The sequence below is a fragment of the Salmo salar genome, chromosome ssa18 (assembly GCF_905237065.1).
Source record: "Salmo salar chromosome ssa18, Ssal_v3.1, whole genome shotgun sequence".
Taxonomy (NCBI): Eukaryota; Metazoa; Chordata; class Actinopteri; order Salmoniformes; family Salmonidae; genus Salmo; species Salmo salar.
In genome coordinates, this window is record NC_059459.1 from 16,571,510 (window position 1) to 16,589,921 (window position 18,412).

General features: G+C 44.7%; 1 protein-coding gene across 26 annotated transcripts in view; it reads right to left on the minus strand.

The window, feature by feature from the left end:
- LOC106576966 (calcium/calmodulin-dependent protein kinase type II subunit gamma) overlaps positions 1–18,412 on the minus strand; it is a 114,535-nt gene that overhangs the window by 55,511 nt on the left and 40,612 nt on the right. For all 26 annotated transcript variants that reach the window (XM_045700793.1, XM_045700795.1, XM_045700792.1 and 23 more), the window contains exon 3: positions 7,023–7,082. In XM_045700793.1, the coding sequence (XP_045556749.1) occupies positions 7,023–7,082 (60 nt within the window). The remainder of the gene's footprint in view (positions 1–7,022; positions 7,083–18,412) is intronic.

The window sequence follows — 18,412 nt, forward strand, 5'->3', positions numbered from 1 at the left end:
ACAGTTCACTTTCATAGCAGCCAAGTTGTATTCCTTCTCACATATACACGCTCTCCTCCTTTCACATTCTCCCTTCGCTTGTGGACTTCAATGCACAACACGTCAGCTGTATGTGACCAGGCAAAAAAAACTTTCCAAGCCAAACCATATCATAACCGCTACACACAGCCTACATCGTTGTCATTATATTAGCTAATGTAACGTCATAGTTAACATAGCTAATAGAACTAACACGCTACAATCATGCAGTACAGCAGTTACAGTTTAGCCATTACAGCTTAGCATGTGGCAATAAATTAGTAAAACCAAAAGCGTACCTTGACTTGGAAGAGTTCCAGTGTTGTGTTGGATAATCATAGCTAGCTAGCTAACATAGCATCCCTCTGTTTGAGCTGGGTGTTTGAATAGGCTAAACTAGCTAGCTGCTTTTGATAGCTAAGTAAGTGAAAGTGAGTAAGTGAAAGTGTTTTTTTTTTTAAATATCTCTTTCTCTCTCTCGCTTCTCCTTAATTTGTGAAGAAATGAATTTGTTCAAAACTGTTCAACTAGTGTCTTTCTCTTTGTCAACTACTCACCACATTTTATGCACTGCAGTGCTAGCTAGCTGTAGCTTACATGCTGACCACACCACTCGCATTGCAAAATAAATGTACACATACATGTTAGTCAAACATTTAATCTAAACAGCTCTCTGCGTAGCCAGGCGCTAACATATAACTTGGTTCTATTTTTGATGCTTGGCGTGCTGCAAGTCCCACCTCTCCCATCTCCTCACTGGTTTTTAGGAGCATACAGTTGAAGTCGGAAGTTTACATACACTTCGGTTGGAGTCATTAAAACTCATTTTTCAACCACTCCACAAATTTCTTGTTAAACTATAGTTTTGGCAAGTCGGTTAGGACATCTACTTTGTGCATGACACAAGTAATTTTTCCAACAATTGTTTACAGACAGATTATTTCACTTATAATTCACTGTATCACAATTCCAGTGGGTCAGAAATGTACATACACTAAGTTGACTGTGCCTTTAAACAGCTTGGAAAAATCCAGAAAATGATGTCATGACTTTAGAAGCTTCTGATAGGCTAATTGACATAATTTGAGTCAATTGGAGGTGTACCTGTGGATGTATTTCAAGGCCTACCTTCAAACTCAGTGCCTCTTTGTTTGGGAAAATCATGGGAAAATCATGGGAAAATCTAAAGAAATCAGCCAAGCCCTCAGAAAAAAAATTGTAGACCTCCACAAGTCTGGTTCATCCTTGGGAGCAATTTCCAAACGCCTGAAGGTACCACGTACATCTGTACAAACAATAGTACGCAAGTATAAACACCATGGGACCACGCAGCCGTCATACCGCTCAGGAAGGCGATGCGTTCTGTCTCCTAGCGATGAACGTACTTTGGTGCAAAAAGTGCATATAATTCCCAGAACAACAGCAAAGGACCTTGAAGTAGTAAAATGGCGCCGGAAGAAATGGCAGCAGTTTTACGGGCGCCCAACCAATTGTGCTATTATGTGTTTTTATTGCATTATTTGTAACTTATTTTATACATAATGTTTCTGCCACCATATCTTACAGCAGAAAAGAGCTTCTGGATATCTGGACAGCGATCACTCACCTCGGATTAGACAAAGACTTTTTCTACAACCAGAACGACACACAAGACATTCTCCAAACACCCCACAGGGCCGACATCCCCGTTATTCGCAAGAGGAAGCGACGCAGGTACAGAGGACAAAGAGACGGATGCCTGGTCAGGACCCGGAGAAGGCGAGTGGGGAAGCTGCCATTACCGTCAATACTACTCGCCAGCGTGCAATCATTGGACAATAAATTAGACAAGGTACGATCACAAAAATCCTACCAACGGGACATAAAAACTGTAATATCCTATGTTTCACGGAATCGTGGTTGAATGACGACATGGATATTCAGCTAGCGGGATATACGCTGCACCGGCAAGATAGAACAGCACACTCTGGTAAGACGAGGGGGGAGGTGTCTGTGCGTATTTGTAAACAACAGCTGGTGCACAAAATCTAAGGAAATCTCTAGATTTTGCTCGCCTGAAATAGAGTATAATGTGATAAATTGCATGCCACACTACTTGCCTAGAGTTTTCAGCTATACTTTTCGTGGCTGTTTATTTTCCACCACAGACAGATGCTGGCACTAAGACCGTACTCAGTCAGCTGTATAAGGAAATAACCACTCACCCAGAGGCGGCGCTCTTAGTGGTCGGAGACTTTAATGCAGGGAAACTTAAATCAGTTCTACCAAATTTCTATCAACATGTTAAATGTGCAACCAGAGGGAAAGAAACTCTAGATCACCTGTACTCCACACACAGAGACGCGTACAAAGCTCTCCCTCGCCCTCCATTTGGTAAATCCGACCACAACTCTATCCTCCTGATTCCTGCTTACAAGCTAAAATTAAAGCAGGAAGCACCAGTGACTCAGTCTATAAAAAAGTGGTCAGATGAAGCAGATGCTAAACTACAGGACTGTTTTTCTATCACAGACTGGAACATGTTCCATGATTCTTCCGATGGCATTGAGGAGTACACCACATCAGTCACGGGCTTTATCAATAAGTGCATCGAGGACATCGTCCCCACAGTGACTGTACGTACATACCCCAACCAGAAGCCATGGATTTCAGGCAACTTTCACACCGAGCTAAAGGATAGAGCTGCCGCTTTCAAGGTGCGGGACTCTAACCCGGAAGCTTACAAGAAATCCTGCTATGTCCTGCGACGAACCATCAAACAGGAAAAGCGTCAATACAGGGCTAAGATTGAATCCTACTACACCGGCTCTGACGCTCGTCTTATGTGGCAGGGCTTGCAAGCTATTACAGACTACAAAGGGAAGCACAGCCACGAGCTGCCCAGTGACACGAGCCTACCAGACGAGCTAAATCACTTCTATGCTCGCTTCGAGGCAAGCAACACTGAGGCATGCATGAGAGCATCAGGTTTTCCGGACGACTGTGTGATCAAGCTCTCCGTAGCCGACGTGAGTAAGACCTTTAAAAAGGTCAACATACACAAGGCTGCGGGGCCAGACGGATTACCAGTACGTGTGCTCCGGGCATGTGCTGACCAACTGGCAGGTGTCTTCACTGACATTTTCAACATGTCCCTGATCGAGTCTGTAATACCAACATGTATCAAGCAGACCACCATAGTCCCTGTGCCCAAGAACAGAAAGGCAACCTGCCTAAATGACTACAGACCCGTAGCACTCACGTCCGTAGCCATCAAGTGTTTTGAAAGGCTGGTAATGGCTCACATCAACACCATTATCCCAGAAACCCTAGACCCACTCCAATTTGCATACCGTCCAAACAGATCCACAGATGATGCAATCTCTATTGCACTCCACACTGCCCTTTCCCACCTGGACAAAAGGAACACTTATGTGAGAATGCTATTCATTGACTACAGCTCAGCTTTCAACACCATAGTGCCCGCAAAGCTCATCACTAAGCTAAGGATCCTGGGACTAAACACCTCCCTCTGCAACTGGATCCTGGACTTCCTGACGGGCCGCCCCCAGGTGGTGAGGGTAGGTAGCAACACATCTGCCACGCTGATCCTCAACACTGGAGCTCCACAGAGGTGCGTGCTCAGTCCCCTCCTGTACTCCCTGTTCACCCATGACTGCATGGCAAGGCACGACTCCAACACCATCATTAAGTTTGCATATGACACAACAGTTGTAGGCCTGATCACCGACAACGACGAGACAGCCTATAGGGAGGAGGTCAGAGACCTGGCCAGGTGATGCCAGAATAACAACCTATCCCTCAACGTAACCAAGACTAAGGAGATGATTGTGGACTACAGGAAAAGGAGGACAGAGCACGCCCCCATTCTCATCGACGGGGCTGTAGTGGAGCAGGTTGAGATCTTCAAGTTCCTTGGTGTCCACATCAACAACAAACTAGAATGGTCTAAACACACCAAAACAGTCATGAAGAGGGCAAGACAAAGCCTATTCCCCCTCAGGAAACTAAAATGATTTGGCATGGGTCCTCAGATCCTCAAAAGGTTCTACAGCTGCAACATCGAGAGCATCCTGACTGGTTGCATCACTGCCTAGTACGGCAACTGCTAGGCCTCTGACCGCAAGGCACTACAGAGGGTAGTGCGTACGGCCCAGTACATCACTGGGGCTAAGCTGCCTGCCATCCAGGACCTCCACACCAGGCAGTATCAGAGGAAGGCCCTAAAAATTGTCAAAGACCCCAGCCACCCCAGTCATAGACTGTTGTCTCTACTACCGCATGGCAAGTAGTACCTGAGTGCCAAGTCAAGGACAAAAAGGCTTCTCAACAGTTTTTACCCCCAAGCCATAAGACTCCTGAACAGGTAATCAAATGCCTACCCGGACTATTTGCATTGTGTGCCCCCCCCAACCCTCTTTTTTACACTGCTGCTACTCTCTGTTTATCATATATGCATAGTCACTTTAACTATGCATTCATGTACATACTATCGCAATTGGCCAATTTTGGCCCTGTCCGGGGGGTATCATCGGATGGGGCCACAGTGTCTTCTGATCCCTCCTGTCTCAGCCTCCAGTATTTATGCTGCAGTAGTTTATGTGTCGGGGGGCTAGGGTCAGTCTGTTACATCTGTAGTATTTCTCTTGTCTTATCCGGTGTCCTGTGTGATACACTTTGATTTGATTTGAAGATGCTGGAGGAAACAGGTACAAAAGTCTCTATATCCACAGTAAAACGAGTCCTATATCGACATAACCTGAAAGGCCGCTCAGCAAGGAAGAAGCCACTGCTCCAAAACCGCCATAAAAAAGCCAGAATACGGTTTGCAACTGCACATGGGGACAAGGATCGTACTTTTTGGAGAAATGTCCTCTGGTCTGATGAAACAAAAATATACCTGTTTGGCCATAATGACCATCGTTATGTTTGGAGGAAAAAGGGGGAGGCTTGCAAGCCAAAGAATACCATCCCAACCGTGAAGCTCGGGGTGGCAGCATGATGTTGTGGGGGTGCTTTGCTGCAGGAGGGACTGGTGCACTTCACAAAATATATGGCATCATGAGGAAGGAAAATCATATGGATATATTGAAGCAACATCTCAAGACATCAGTCAAGAAGTTAAAGCTTGGACGCAAATGGTTCTTCCATATGGACAATGACCCCAAGCATACTTCCAAAGTCGTGGCAAAATGGCTTAAGGACAACAAAGTCAAGGTATTGGAGTGGCCATCACAAAGCCCTGACCTCAATCCTATAGAACATTTGTGGGCAGAACTGAAAAAGCGTGTGCAAGCAAGGAGTCTTACAAACCTGACTCAGTTACACCAGCTCTGTCAGGAGGAATGGGCCAAAATTCAATGCTACCAAATGCTAATTTAGTGTATGTAAACTTCTGACCCACTGGGAATGTGATTAAATAAATAAAAGCTGAAATAAATCCTTCTCTCTACTACCATTCTGGCATTTCACATTCTTAAAATAAAGTGGTGATCCTAACTGACCTAAGACAGGACATTTTTACTAGGATTAAATGTCAGGAATTGTGAAAAACTGAGTTTAAATGTATTTGGCTAAGGTGTATGTAAACTTCCGACTTCAACTGTATACCCATGTGGGTGATTGAAAGATTAACTGAGGTCCACACTCCAGTCCAGTTGGTGGTGGTAATGCAACCAACTTCTTCCACAGAAGAATAAGAAGACTACTACTACTACTACTACTACTACTACTACTGAAGAAGGAGAGATGACTAAAAATTTGTTTCCCCTATTATCTGTGGATTAAATGTCAGAGTAGAGAATACACGACTTTGGGTGACTCAAAATGGGTAAAGATTCTACAAAGATCCATGAAGAAAAGGACCTTGTGCATTTCAGGTTTAATATCAACCCAATGTATATATTCCAGGACAAATTAGCTAGCAACAACAAGCTAGCTAGCTAAATGTCCATGAATGTTTCATGTGTTTCGACCTGTCCCCAAATGAATATAATTGGTTCAGAGTTCATTTCGATATTTCAACCTGCGTGTCTGGATCACGTCTGGTGTGGATGTGCAAAATCAACATGCGGAAGCACGCGTGTCCCAGGTTTAGAGGGCATATTATGCTTTCAGTGCTAGATTCATTCTCTGATCCTTTGATTGGGGGGACAACATGTCATTTCATGCTGCAAGAGCTCTGATAGGTTGGAGGACGTCCTCCGGAAGTTGTCGGAATTACTGTGTAAGTCTATGGAAGGGGATGAGAACCATGAGCCTCCTAGGTTTTGTATTGAAGTCAATGTACCCAGAGGAAGATGGAAGCTAACTGTCCTCCGGCTACACCATGGTGCTACCCTACAGAGTGCGGTTGAGGATACTGTAGACCTTCATTGCAAAACAGTGTGTTTTAATCAATAATTTGGTGACAAGTGTATATATTTAGTAGTTTTATCTAAAAATGATAACTTTTTAAATGTTTCACTATTATTATTTTAAGAAATTCACTGAGGAGCCTACACTAACCTGCATGTATGTCGCACATTCACTGTAGTGGAAAGAGAGGCTGGCTTGCAGTGTGAGGCGAGGTGACAACTGTCATTTCCCTGAGTTTGCATGCGGTGGTGGGTTGGCTCCTAAATTCTGTGGCTCTCACTCACCAGTCGGACCATGCAAATGGTCCACACTAGTGGGCATAATTTCATTTGGCTGGCTCCCTCCATTTGCCTACACCCTAACTCTCTTCCATGAAGTGAGACACCCTCAATGCTCTTCAAACCAACATGGCTGAAATATGGGCAGAATTTGACCACTCAAATCTCTTCTGGACACCCAACAACGTTTTGGCAGCGGTCAAATGTACAGCGAGAGACCTCAGCTGTTGCTAGACTGACGACAATGTCACCTCGGTTTCGTCCTGTCATTGTTGGTTGCCACCAAACTGCTCTTGCTCAGCAGGAAGGTTGCCATACAGACACACTTTCATTTAGCCTACTATGGTAAGTACAGTAGGAGCCACTCACCTATGTTGGGATGTTTGAGCAGGCGACAGATGCGGGCCTCTCGTTCCAGTTTTTGATGATCTGAGGGGAGAGGAGAAGGAAGATAAACACAATCGTACACCTTTTCTGTTGTTCAGTCGATACCCTGCAGGATCTGTCCATTTTTTTAAACTCTTTCCACAAACCACCATTTGGCAATGAAACTGGTGGGAACATCCTTATGTATCATGTATGTTATGTTCAAGGGGCTCTTTACTTACAGTAGTAGTACTATAAAAAATCAAAATCAAAATATACAGTCATTCAGGCAGTGGAGTCTCATCCGTTCTGCTGTCCCACCACCAATTGGACGGGTCTACTATACCCCCATCTCACCCATCTCTCTTCCATATACACTGGGTATACCAAACACTAGGAACATCTTCCTAATATTGAGTTGCAACCCCCCACTTTTGAACAGTCTCAATTTGTCTGGGCATGAACTACAAGGTGTTGAAAGTGTTCCCCAGGGATGCTGGCCCATGTTGACTTGAATGCTTCCCACAGTTGTGTCAAGTTGGATGGATGTTCTTTGGGTGGTGGACCATTCTTGATACACACAGGAAACTGTTGAACGTGAAAAGCCCAGCAGCATTGCAGTTCTTGACACACTCAAACCGGTGCGCCTGGCACCTACTACCCTACCCTGTTCGAAGGCACTTAAATATGTTTGTCTTGCCCATTCAACATCTGAATGGAACACATAACAGGTGACATCAATAAGGGATCACAGCTTTCACCTGGATTCACCTGGCCAATGACATGGGAAAAGTTCCTAATGTTTTGTATACTCAGTGTATATTTAACCAGGTTGGTGTGGGGTCCTGATATTTATGAGCAGGCAGAGCAGCCATGCACAACTAACGCCTCCCTCCACTCAGCTCCTACAGTGCAAGGAACCAGGGCTAAGGCGGAGGCGACAGGGGACAGAGATGGAGAGGATGGTGGAGAAGTGATCATCCCAACAATGTACTTCAGACATACAGTAAATATAAACCCCCACACATACACACACACAATATAACAATATACACCCCCACCAATTATGATTTTTTAAATAAAATAACAATTACGGTATTTGAAAATACCCCAGTTTACGGTATGTATATACGGTATATCACCCAAGCCTAATCAGTGGTAACCTTGGCAACAAGACCCAACAGTTACAAACAACATTTCTCCAAATCAGGCTCCATCCTAAAGGAGGTTTATAATAAACTGATGTTCTATTCTGGTGTATATTAAACTACACTGAACTCAGTTGACCTGCTTCATCAAATATCCTTTGATTAAAGGATATGAGAAATGGAAACTCATAATAATGTACAGCATATCCAGGCAAGCATGAGCTGTGTACTAGAACACACTGCGATGCACAAAAATGCTTGCAGCAGCACAAGCCTATTGCACTTAGTTAAATTAGTCTCCTGGGCTCAGACTAATACAATCACTGTCCAGTTAAGGACTCTAATAGTAAAGGCGGCGCTGCGCGTGTGTGTGTGTGTGTGTGTGTGTGTGTGTGTGTGTGTGTGTGTGTGTGTGTGTGTGTGTGTGTGTGTGTGTGTGTGTGTGTGTGTGTTCACATCGACTAACCGGTGCCCTCGCACATTGACTCTGTACCGGTACCCCATGTATATAGCCTCGCTATTATTATTTTACTGCTGCTCTTTAATCATTTGTTACTTTTATTTCTTATTCTTATTTTTTTAAATTTTTACTGCATTGTTGGTTAAGGGCTTGTAAGTAAGCATTTCACTGTAAGGTCTACACCTGTTGTATTCGGCGCATGTGACAATTTTTATTTTTTCAAATTTGATTTGACATCCATCGGTGCGTGGGTGGGCAGTATTAAAACCTAGTTCTCCAATTGCAGCCTTACATGGATAGATTGGATGGACAGACAGATGGATGGCTAGAATGACAGATAAAGAGATGGTACTGTGGGATGAGGAGAGAGATCGTGGGCCAAGTTCAGCCAGACCTTGGCCCCAGCTGTTAGGCTCCCGGGGACAGACGTGTGTGTTATGTGTGTGTGTGTGTGCGTTATGTGTGTATGTGTTACTACGCCAGGGCAGAACGGAGTAGACCTCTGGCCTCTCTAAGCCCCCGTCTCACGCTCCTGTCCCCCGTCCAGGATTTAGGATTTGGGAAACGGCGCCTCCGAGTCATCCCAACTAGCTGGCTTGGTGCTGGAATCATCTGTCCGGCTTGTTACATAGCTGGCCCACAGAAAGAATGTGACCTCATCAATGGAATATGACATGGCTACATACACAGAGCATAGCTAGCCATGGCAGCCATTAGATGGGCAGAGACACTGGGATTTTACAGTAGAGATCGCAGGGGCCGAGTAGAGAGTATGCTGGAAACCTCCCTTCGGTACAACCACGGTCACTCACAAAAACACACCTTTCCTATTCGGAGAATTTCAGAAGTAAAAAGTCAGCTCTCGACACTTGAGCACCTGGCCTCAGAAAGGCTTGTCATTTCTCACACACACAAACATACACACAGCCAAGAACATATGCACACACACACACACACACACACACACACACACACACACACACACACACACACACACACACACACACACACACACACACACACACACACACACACACACACACACACACACACACACACCTCCAGGTAATCTATTCTACAACACAAGGCCACAGTGCTCAGGTTTAAAAGGGGGGATTTTCTTTTAAATTGAAGGTTGGGATCTGAGGCCATTCAAGCTCTGACATTATCTGAGGATGCTGTGCACACGCACGCCCTCTCTCTGTCTGACAAACATGTTCCTGTGACACACACACACACTCTGGACACACACAAGTTGGCTGCTGTGAAAAGATAATGGTAGACTGCGGAATGAAGGGTCTGTCACTGAGAGTCAGAACCAAAGGGTGAGAGAGGAGAGACAAGAGAGAGCAGAGAGCGAGAGCAAGTGAAAATGAGAAACTGAGTGTGAAGGAGTACTGTAGACAGAGTGAAAATGCTGGGTGAGAGCAGGTGGGAAATAGGCGATAGGGTGGATAAAGACACGCAGATGGATAGTTACTGGGTGTTCATGCTTTTGTTCCATCCCAGCACTAACAGAGGGAGAACACTGTGTTAACAAATGAGTTCCATCATGGTGGTCCTGGATGACTCACTCCACCAGCTGGATTAGAGACAGTGAGTGAGTGAGTGAGTGAGTGAGTGAGTGAGTGAGTGAGTGAGTGAGTGAGTGAGTGAGTGAGTGAGTGAGTGAGTGAGTGAGTGAGGTGAGTGAGTGAGTGAGTGAGTGAGTGAGTGAGTGAGTGAGTGAGTAGGTGAGTGAGTGAGCGAGCGAGTGAGTGAGTGAGTGAGTGAGTGAGCGAGTGAGTGAGTGAGTGAGTGAGCGAGTGAGTGAGTGAGTAGGTGAGTGAGTGAGTGAGCGGGCGAAGAAGAGAGTGAGTGAGTGAGTGAGTGAGTGAGTAGGTGAGTGAGTGAGTGAGCGAGCGAGCGAGCGAGTGAGTGAGTGAGTGAGTGAGCGAGTGAGTGAGTGAGTGAGTGAGTGAGCGAGTGAGTGAGTGAGTAGGTGAGTGAGTGAGTGAGCGGGCGAAGAAGAGAGTGAGTGAGTGAGTGAGTGAGTGAGTAGGTGAGTGAGTGAGTGGGCGAGCGAGCGAGTGAGCGAGTGAGTAGGTGAGTGAGTGAGTGAGCGAGCGAGCGAGTGAGTGAGTGAGTGAGCGAGCGAGCGAGCGAGTGAGTGAGTAGGTGAGTGAGTGAGTGAGTGAGTGAGTGAGTGAGTGAGTGAGTGAGTGAGTGAGTGAGTGAGTGAGTGAGCGAGCGAGTGAGTGGGGGGGGGAAGATAGACTGACCTTTAAAAGGATTACGGGACTGCCAACAGTTCGACCCGTTACACCCACACACACCCAGCCTGAGCCGCTCAGATAACCCATCAACCATGGACCACTGAACTACAGCCAATCACTATCCCTCTAGGTGTGTGCACGTGTGGTTATGTGCATGTACATTTGATACGGTATGCGCATTTGTATGTATGTGTGTGTGTGTGTGTATGTGTGTGCATCCAACCAGCTGCCACTCCTCTTCCTCTCTCCCCATCTGACCTCTCCAATCCCTTCTGACAGTCACTGAGGCCTAATTCACAGAAATGACATAACGCAGCGCCTGCATTAAATATTCATCTCAGATCCCTCTCTATCTTTCTGCGCTCTCTCCTCTCTCTCTCTCGCCTTCCATCTCTCTACCATTCAGGAGAGGAGCAGCATCAAAACAGCAGCGTATCCAGCTGTGCCAACCACCTACTGTCACAATGTAATGACCATGCGATAATAGTAGAATAAAAGTGTCTGCATTGCTTGCTGTTTGGGGTTTTAGGCTGGGTATCTGTATAGCACTTTGTGGCAACTGCTGATGTAAAAAGCGCTTTATAAAAATACATTTGATTGAATTTGATTGTAGACACGGAGTCATACACTGTAAAATAACCTGTTAACAATGCATTCACCATTACAGTTTGCTTCAGATGTTGCTTAGCATACAATGTGATCATAGATCAAAGAAAAGACAAGGCTGCTACTGAACTCTCTCATTCATTCACTCATGTCGAGTCGTCCAATGTTCCTCACTGTGTGTAAAAATTATTTTAAAAAGCAACAGATGAGATCAAAGACAAAGAAACTAAAGCTATAGGAGTGAAGCACAGGGCACATAGACTACGTTAAGTTCACAAGAAGGATTATGTCTCCTGTGTGTGTGTGTGTGTGTGTGTGTGTGTGTGTGTGTGTGTGTGTGTGTGTGTGTGTGTGTGTGTGTGTGTGTGTGTGTGTGTGTGTGTGTGTGTGTGTGTGTGTGTGTGTGTGTGTGTGTGTGTGTGTGTGTCTGAGTAAAAGAAAGAAAGAAAGAAAGAAAGAAAGAAAGAAAGAAAGAAAGAAAGAAAGAAAGAAAGAAAGAAAGAAAGAAAGAAAAAGAGAGAGAGAGAGAGAGAGAGGAGTGAGAGCAAGAGATAGAAAGAGATGGGGAGAGCAAGAGAAGTATGCTTTTAGTCGTTCGTACAGGGATGTTTTGATTGAGTTTAAAGGCTCGAAATGGAACTGCTGCGCTGGTTAAACGCCCCACAAGAGCAGAATTATTTTTTAAATTCAGCTGAAAGACAATGCCCATACTTTACCCATGATGTAGCACAACAATTTAAGTCAATAAGTCATAGTTTTAGTCAAAGTATTATACAGTGGATTCGGAAAGTATTCAGAACCACTTGACTGTTTCCACAGGTTTTTTTGAAATGTTTGTAAATTTATCCCCCCCAAAAAACAGAAATATCACATTTACAGAAGTATTCAGACCCTTTAATCAGAACTTTGTTGAAGCACCTTTGGCAGCCATTACAGCCTCGAGTCTTCTTGGGTATGATGCTACAAGCTTGGCACACCTGTATTTGGGAAGTTTCTCCCATTCTTCTCTGCAGATCCTCTCAAGCTCTGTCATGTTGGATGGGGAGTGTCGCTGCACAGCTATTTTCAGGTCTTTTCAGCGATGTCCGATCGGGTTCAAGTCCGAGCTCTGGCTGGGCCACTCAAGGACATTCAAGGACATTCAGAGACTTGTCCCGAAGCCACTCTTGCATTGTCTTTGCTGTGTGCTTAGGGTCGTTGTTCTGTTGGAAGGAGAATCTTTGCCCCAGTCTGAAGTCCTGAGAGCTCTGGAGCAGATTTTCATCAAGGATCTCTCTGTACTTTGCTCCATTCATCTTTCCCTCCATCCTGACTAGTCTCCCAGTCCTTGCCGCTGAAAAACATCCCCACAGCATGATGCTGCCACCACCATGCTTCACCATAGGGATGGTGCCAGGTTTCCTCCAGACGTGACGCTTAGCATTCAGCCCAAAGAGTTCAATCTTGGTTTCATCAGACCAGAGAATCTTTAGGTGCCTTTTGGCAAACTTCAAGCGGGCTGTCATGTGCCTTTTAGTGAGGAGTGGCTTCTGTCTGGCCACTTTACCATAAAGGCCTGATTGGTGAAGTGCTGCAGAAATGGTTGTCCTTCTGGAAGGTTCTCCCATCTCCATAGAGGAACTCTGGAGCTCTGTCAGAGTCACCTCCCTGACCAAGGCCCTTCTCCCCCGATTGCTCAGTTGGTCTGGCGGCCAGCTCTAGGAAGAGTCTTGGTGGTTCCAAACTTCTTCCATTTAAGAATGATGGTGGCCACTATGTTCTTTGGGGAACTTCAATGGTGCAGAAATGTTTTTGCACCCTTCCCCAGATCTCTGCCTCGACACAATCCGGTTTCGGAGCTCTACGGACAATTCCTTCCACTTCATGGCTTGATTTTTACTCTGACATGCACTGTCAACTGTGGGACCTTATATAGACAGGTATGTGTCTTTCCAAATTATGTCCAATCAATTTAATTTACAGGTGGACTCCAATCAAGTTGTGGAAACATCTCAAGGATGATCAATGGAAACAGGACGCACCTGAGCTTAATTTCCAGTCTCATAGCAAAGGGTCTGAATACTTATGCATTTGGAAATGACCAAAACCATTATTAAATATGGTATTTTTGTTTTTTATATTTAATACATTTGTAAAAATGACAAAAAAACTGTTTTCGCTTTGTCATTTTGGGAAATTGTGTGTAGATGGATAAATTATTTTTTTTTTAATCCATTTCAGAATAAGGCTGTAATGTAACAAAATGTGGAAAAAGGGAAGGGGTATGAATACTTTCCAAATGCACTGTATATATTTGGGGATGAAGTGGGAAATCCGAAGTGGTAACATCAGATATATTCCGTGCCAATGTTGTGTGTTTCCCCTATGATATGACATGCTAATACTTTTCAGTCTACATTTCTTTTCAGGGCAGGTTTTTATATCAATGTTACCAGCCACTAACATGGCATTATTTATTCATCAGAAGCACCTGCAAAGCTTCCTCTTCGCTCCCCTTGTCACCCCAAGAAAAATGGTTTTGACCACGCTCCACTGCTTTGAATGGTGCCGCTAGAAATCACAAGTGTCTATCCTATAATGAAAAAGCACCGGTGAAAGAAAATTCCATGAACTTGTTTATCTATTTTGTGCTGTTCTTAAATTTCTTTTGGTGTTTCATTTACGATGATCTCAGTGGTTTCCCCTATCCATCTGTGGCGAAGTTTTCCCTAAATGCTTAAGACAAATCCATTTCCAGCACCAGGGATAGCCTAGCCAGCTGGCTAATCTTTTGAATACGGTGTAGCTAGGTTAGCATTGCTAGCTAGATACACTGACATCTGTCAGTGCCCTACTTGTTGTTATTTCTCACCTCCATGTGGAAATCACCACAACGTTCACAGCCCCAATTCGTGAATATGTATTAGCAGCCTGCGTCATGGAACCTAAATGAGAATTTACGCTACAGGACAAGAATTTAAGTTGAAATAGGGGTGGCATTGTCCCGTGGTGGGAGCTTTAAATTCCTTTCCCAGAATGTAAAACAATCCCACAGCCAGCACACACACTGCACATATTCAACAGTGGATTATGTGAGTGACATTCAGTGTGTAAAGCTATGACATACCACTGGAATAATTTACAATGGTGCACAGATGTCTTTATTACATTAACAGCAGACACTCTATATCCAAACAGCCCCTTCAGTACAGCCCCACCCTGCTCTCACTGCTGGGCCAGGAAATGTCCAGCAGGACAGTTCATCTGGAACATGGATGTGTGTGAGTGTGTTTCAAGTTTCAAAGTTTATCTGCCACGTGCACAGGACACAACAGGTGTAAAACAGTACAGTAAAATTCTTACCTTGAGAACACTTTCCCGTCAATGCAGTGATAACATAGATAATAATAGAAAATAGAATAAAATACATTTAAAAAATCATAACAACTACAATGTGAGTTAAAGAAACCCAAGAATGCAAGAATATACGGTGCATTCGGAAAGTATTCAGACTTTTCCATATTTTGTTACGTTACAGCCTTATTCTAAAATGTATTAAATACACATTTTTCTTCATCAATCTACACTCAATACCCCATAACGACAAGGCAAAAACTGTTTTTTTAGAATTCTTTGCAAATGTATAAAAAATTTAAAAAACTGGGACATCCCGAGTGACATTGCAGTGCTAGAGGCGTCACTACAGACCTGAGTTCGATCCCAGGCTGTATCACAACCGGCCATGATCGGGAGTCCCATAGGGCACCGCACAATTGGCACAGCATCGTCCGGGTTAGGGGAGGGGGGGCTTTACATGGCTCATCATGCTCTAGTGACTCCTTGTAGCGGGCCGGGCGTCTGCAGGCTGACTTCGTCGTCAGTTGAACAGTGTTTCCTCCGACACATTGGCGCAGCTGGCTTCCGGGTTAAGAAGCACAGTTTGGCTGGTCATGTTTCGGAGGACACATGACTCAACGTTCGCCTCCTGAGCCCGTTGGGGAGTTGCAGCGATAAGACCAGATCGAAATTGGCGAGATTATTTTTTTTTAAATATATTATTCAGACCCTTTGCTATGAGACTCAAAATTCAGGTCAGGTGCATCCTGTTTCCATTGATCATTCTTGGGATGCTTCTACAACTTGATTGGAGTCCACCTGTAAATTAAATTGATTGGACATGATTTGGAAAGGCACACACCTGTCTATATAAGGTCCCAAAGTTGACAGTGCATGTCAGAGCAAAAACCAAGCCATGAGGTCGAAGGAATTGTCTGTAGAGCTCCGAGACCGGATTGTGTCAAGGCACAGATCTGGGGAAGGGTACTGAAACATGTCTACAGCACTGAAGGTCCCCAAGAACACAGTGGCCTCCATCATTCTTAAATGGAAGAAGTTTGGAACCACCAAGACACTCAGAGCTGGCCGCCCAGCCAAACTGAGCAATCGGGGGAGAAGGGCCAGGGAGGTGACCAAGAACCCGATGGTCACTCTGACAGAGCTCCAGAGTTCCTCTGTGGAGATGGGAGAACCTTCCAGAGAACCTTCCAGAAGGACAACCATCTCTGCAGCACTTCACCAATCAGGCCTTTATGGTAGAGTGGCCAGATGGAAGCCACTCCTCAGTAAAAGGCACATGATAACCCTCTTAGAGTTTTCCAAAAGGCACCTAAAGGACTCTCAGATCATGAGAACAAGATTCTCTGGTCTGATGAATCCAAGATTGAACTCTTTGGACTGAATGCCAAGCATCACGTCTGGAGGAAATCTGGCACCATCCCTATGGTGAAGCATCATGCTGTGGGGATGTTTATAAGCGGCAGGGACTGGGAGACTAGTCAGGATGGAGGGAAAGATGAACGGAGCAAAGTACAGAGAGATCCTTGATGAAAACCTGCTCCAGAGCGCTCAGGACCTCAGACAGGGGCAAATGTTCACCGACGCTAAGCACACAGCCAAGACAACACAGGAGTGGCTTCGGGACATGAACGTCCTTGAGTGGCCCGGCCAGAGCCCGGACTTGAACCCGATCAAACATCTCTGGAGAGACCTGAAAATAGCTGTGCAGCGACGCTCCCCATCCAATCGGACAGAGCTTGAGAGTATCTGCAGAGAAGAATGGGAGAAACTCCCCAAATACAGGTGTGCCAAGCTTGTAGTGTCATACCCAAGAAGACTCAAGGCTGTAATGGCTGCCAAAGGTGCTTCAACAAAGTACTGAGTAAAGGGTCTGAATACTTATGTTAATGTTCAAACATTTCTAGAAATCTGGTTTTTGCTTTGTCATTATGGGGTATTGTGTGTAGATTGATGTCGAAAAATAACAATGTAATCCATTTTAGAATAAGGCTGTAAAGTAACAAAATGTGGAAAAAGTCAAGGGGTCTGAATACTTTCCAAATGCCGTCATTGATTGCACACTAACTGCCTCGCGGATTGCTGAATCCACAAGGACTCGCTCTACATTCAAGATCACGTTTCCCTAAACCCCTACACCCACCATTGTTTTTAGACGGTTTGTGTGCGTAGGTTTAGTGTGCGCGCGTGTGTGTTTTGTGTTCCAGACACCGCACCAGGGACACTGCTCAGCATTTATGGGGTCAGACAGTAACATACACCAACACACACACAGACACACACAGACAATACGAACACACCCACACACCAATGCCATTCACACAACAACAAAAAACAACAAAAACAATGGTCGGTGTGGGGGTTTAGGGATCTTGAATGTAGAGCGATCCCTTGTGGATTCAGTAATTGGCGAGGTAGTTAAAGTGCAATCAATGACTTGCAGCTTGATTGTGCATCATGTTCTGCTTAGGAGAGGTCAGCTGTTCGAGTGATGCTAAATCAGTGGATGAATGGCAGTACATGACAACCTCTTTCTCCTCTCAGATTCTATACATTCTCCTGGAGAGACATAGGGTTGGGGGCGTTGACCCTTGAAGAAATGACCAAAACCATTTCTTCAGTCTAAAGTATAATAGTGGTGATGAAAACAGGTACGCACCAAGCCTTGCCTGTGTGAGACAGTCTTTCTTCTCCAACATAACCTATTGAAAACCGTTAGCATGCAAATCCCCAAACGCTCGTTGGGCATTTGCATCAATTATGGAAATGTTAAGTGGACTTTTGGTCAGTTTTAATCTCAGGTGTCTGTCTATTAAGTCATATATTCTGACAGCTCAACTTTACGCGTGGGAGATCTAAGCATGCACTAAAGTACCAAGGGAGGCCAAGTTAAACCCTAACAGAAAGAGGAGTTTGTTCAAGAACGGTTCACTTTCTTACTTCCAGACATAAGTGACTGGAGTACACTGAAGGGCGCTCCATCCTTCCCGCTCTGCCTCTCTGTGTAGACCTCCCCAGACGAGCTAGATGGATAAATAAACATTGGGCCGTATTTTACTATATACTGTTATTGATGCATGGAACGGTTTGGGTTTTTACTTTAACTTCTATAACGGTATTTGAATGTTTGGTTTGTTAAATGTGATACGCCGTGTGTAAAGTACATTTTTATAATTTACTCCAGTACTTGAGTTATCTGTCTCCACTCTCTCCATGCTGCTTTCCACACAGACCTAGCCCGTCTCCACACAGACCTAGCCCGTCCCGTCACTCAAGGAGCGTATTTGTTGGTGCTCGACCACTAGACACTTGCGTTAAGTCTGCATGGTCAACGCAGCATGATGATGTTTCCACTTTGTGTCTTAATATAAACCCACAAGTGTTCTATAATTACACTATTAGTTTGTGTTTCATACATATGCAAATAGCTAGTTTGTTTTTTCTAACCAAGTTCGGGCTAAATCGTGTTAGCCGCTAATGCTATTCGCTAGTTAGCGTCATAGCTAAGAAGACTTGAGGCTGTAATCGCTGCCAAAGGTGCTTCAACAAAGTACTGAGTAAAGGGTCTGAATAATTATGCAAGTGTGATAT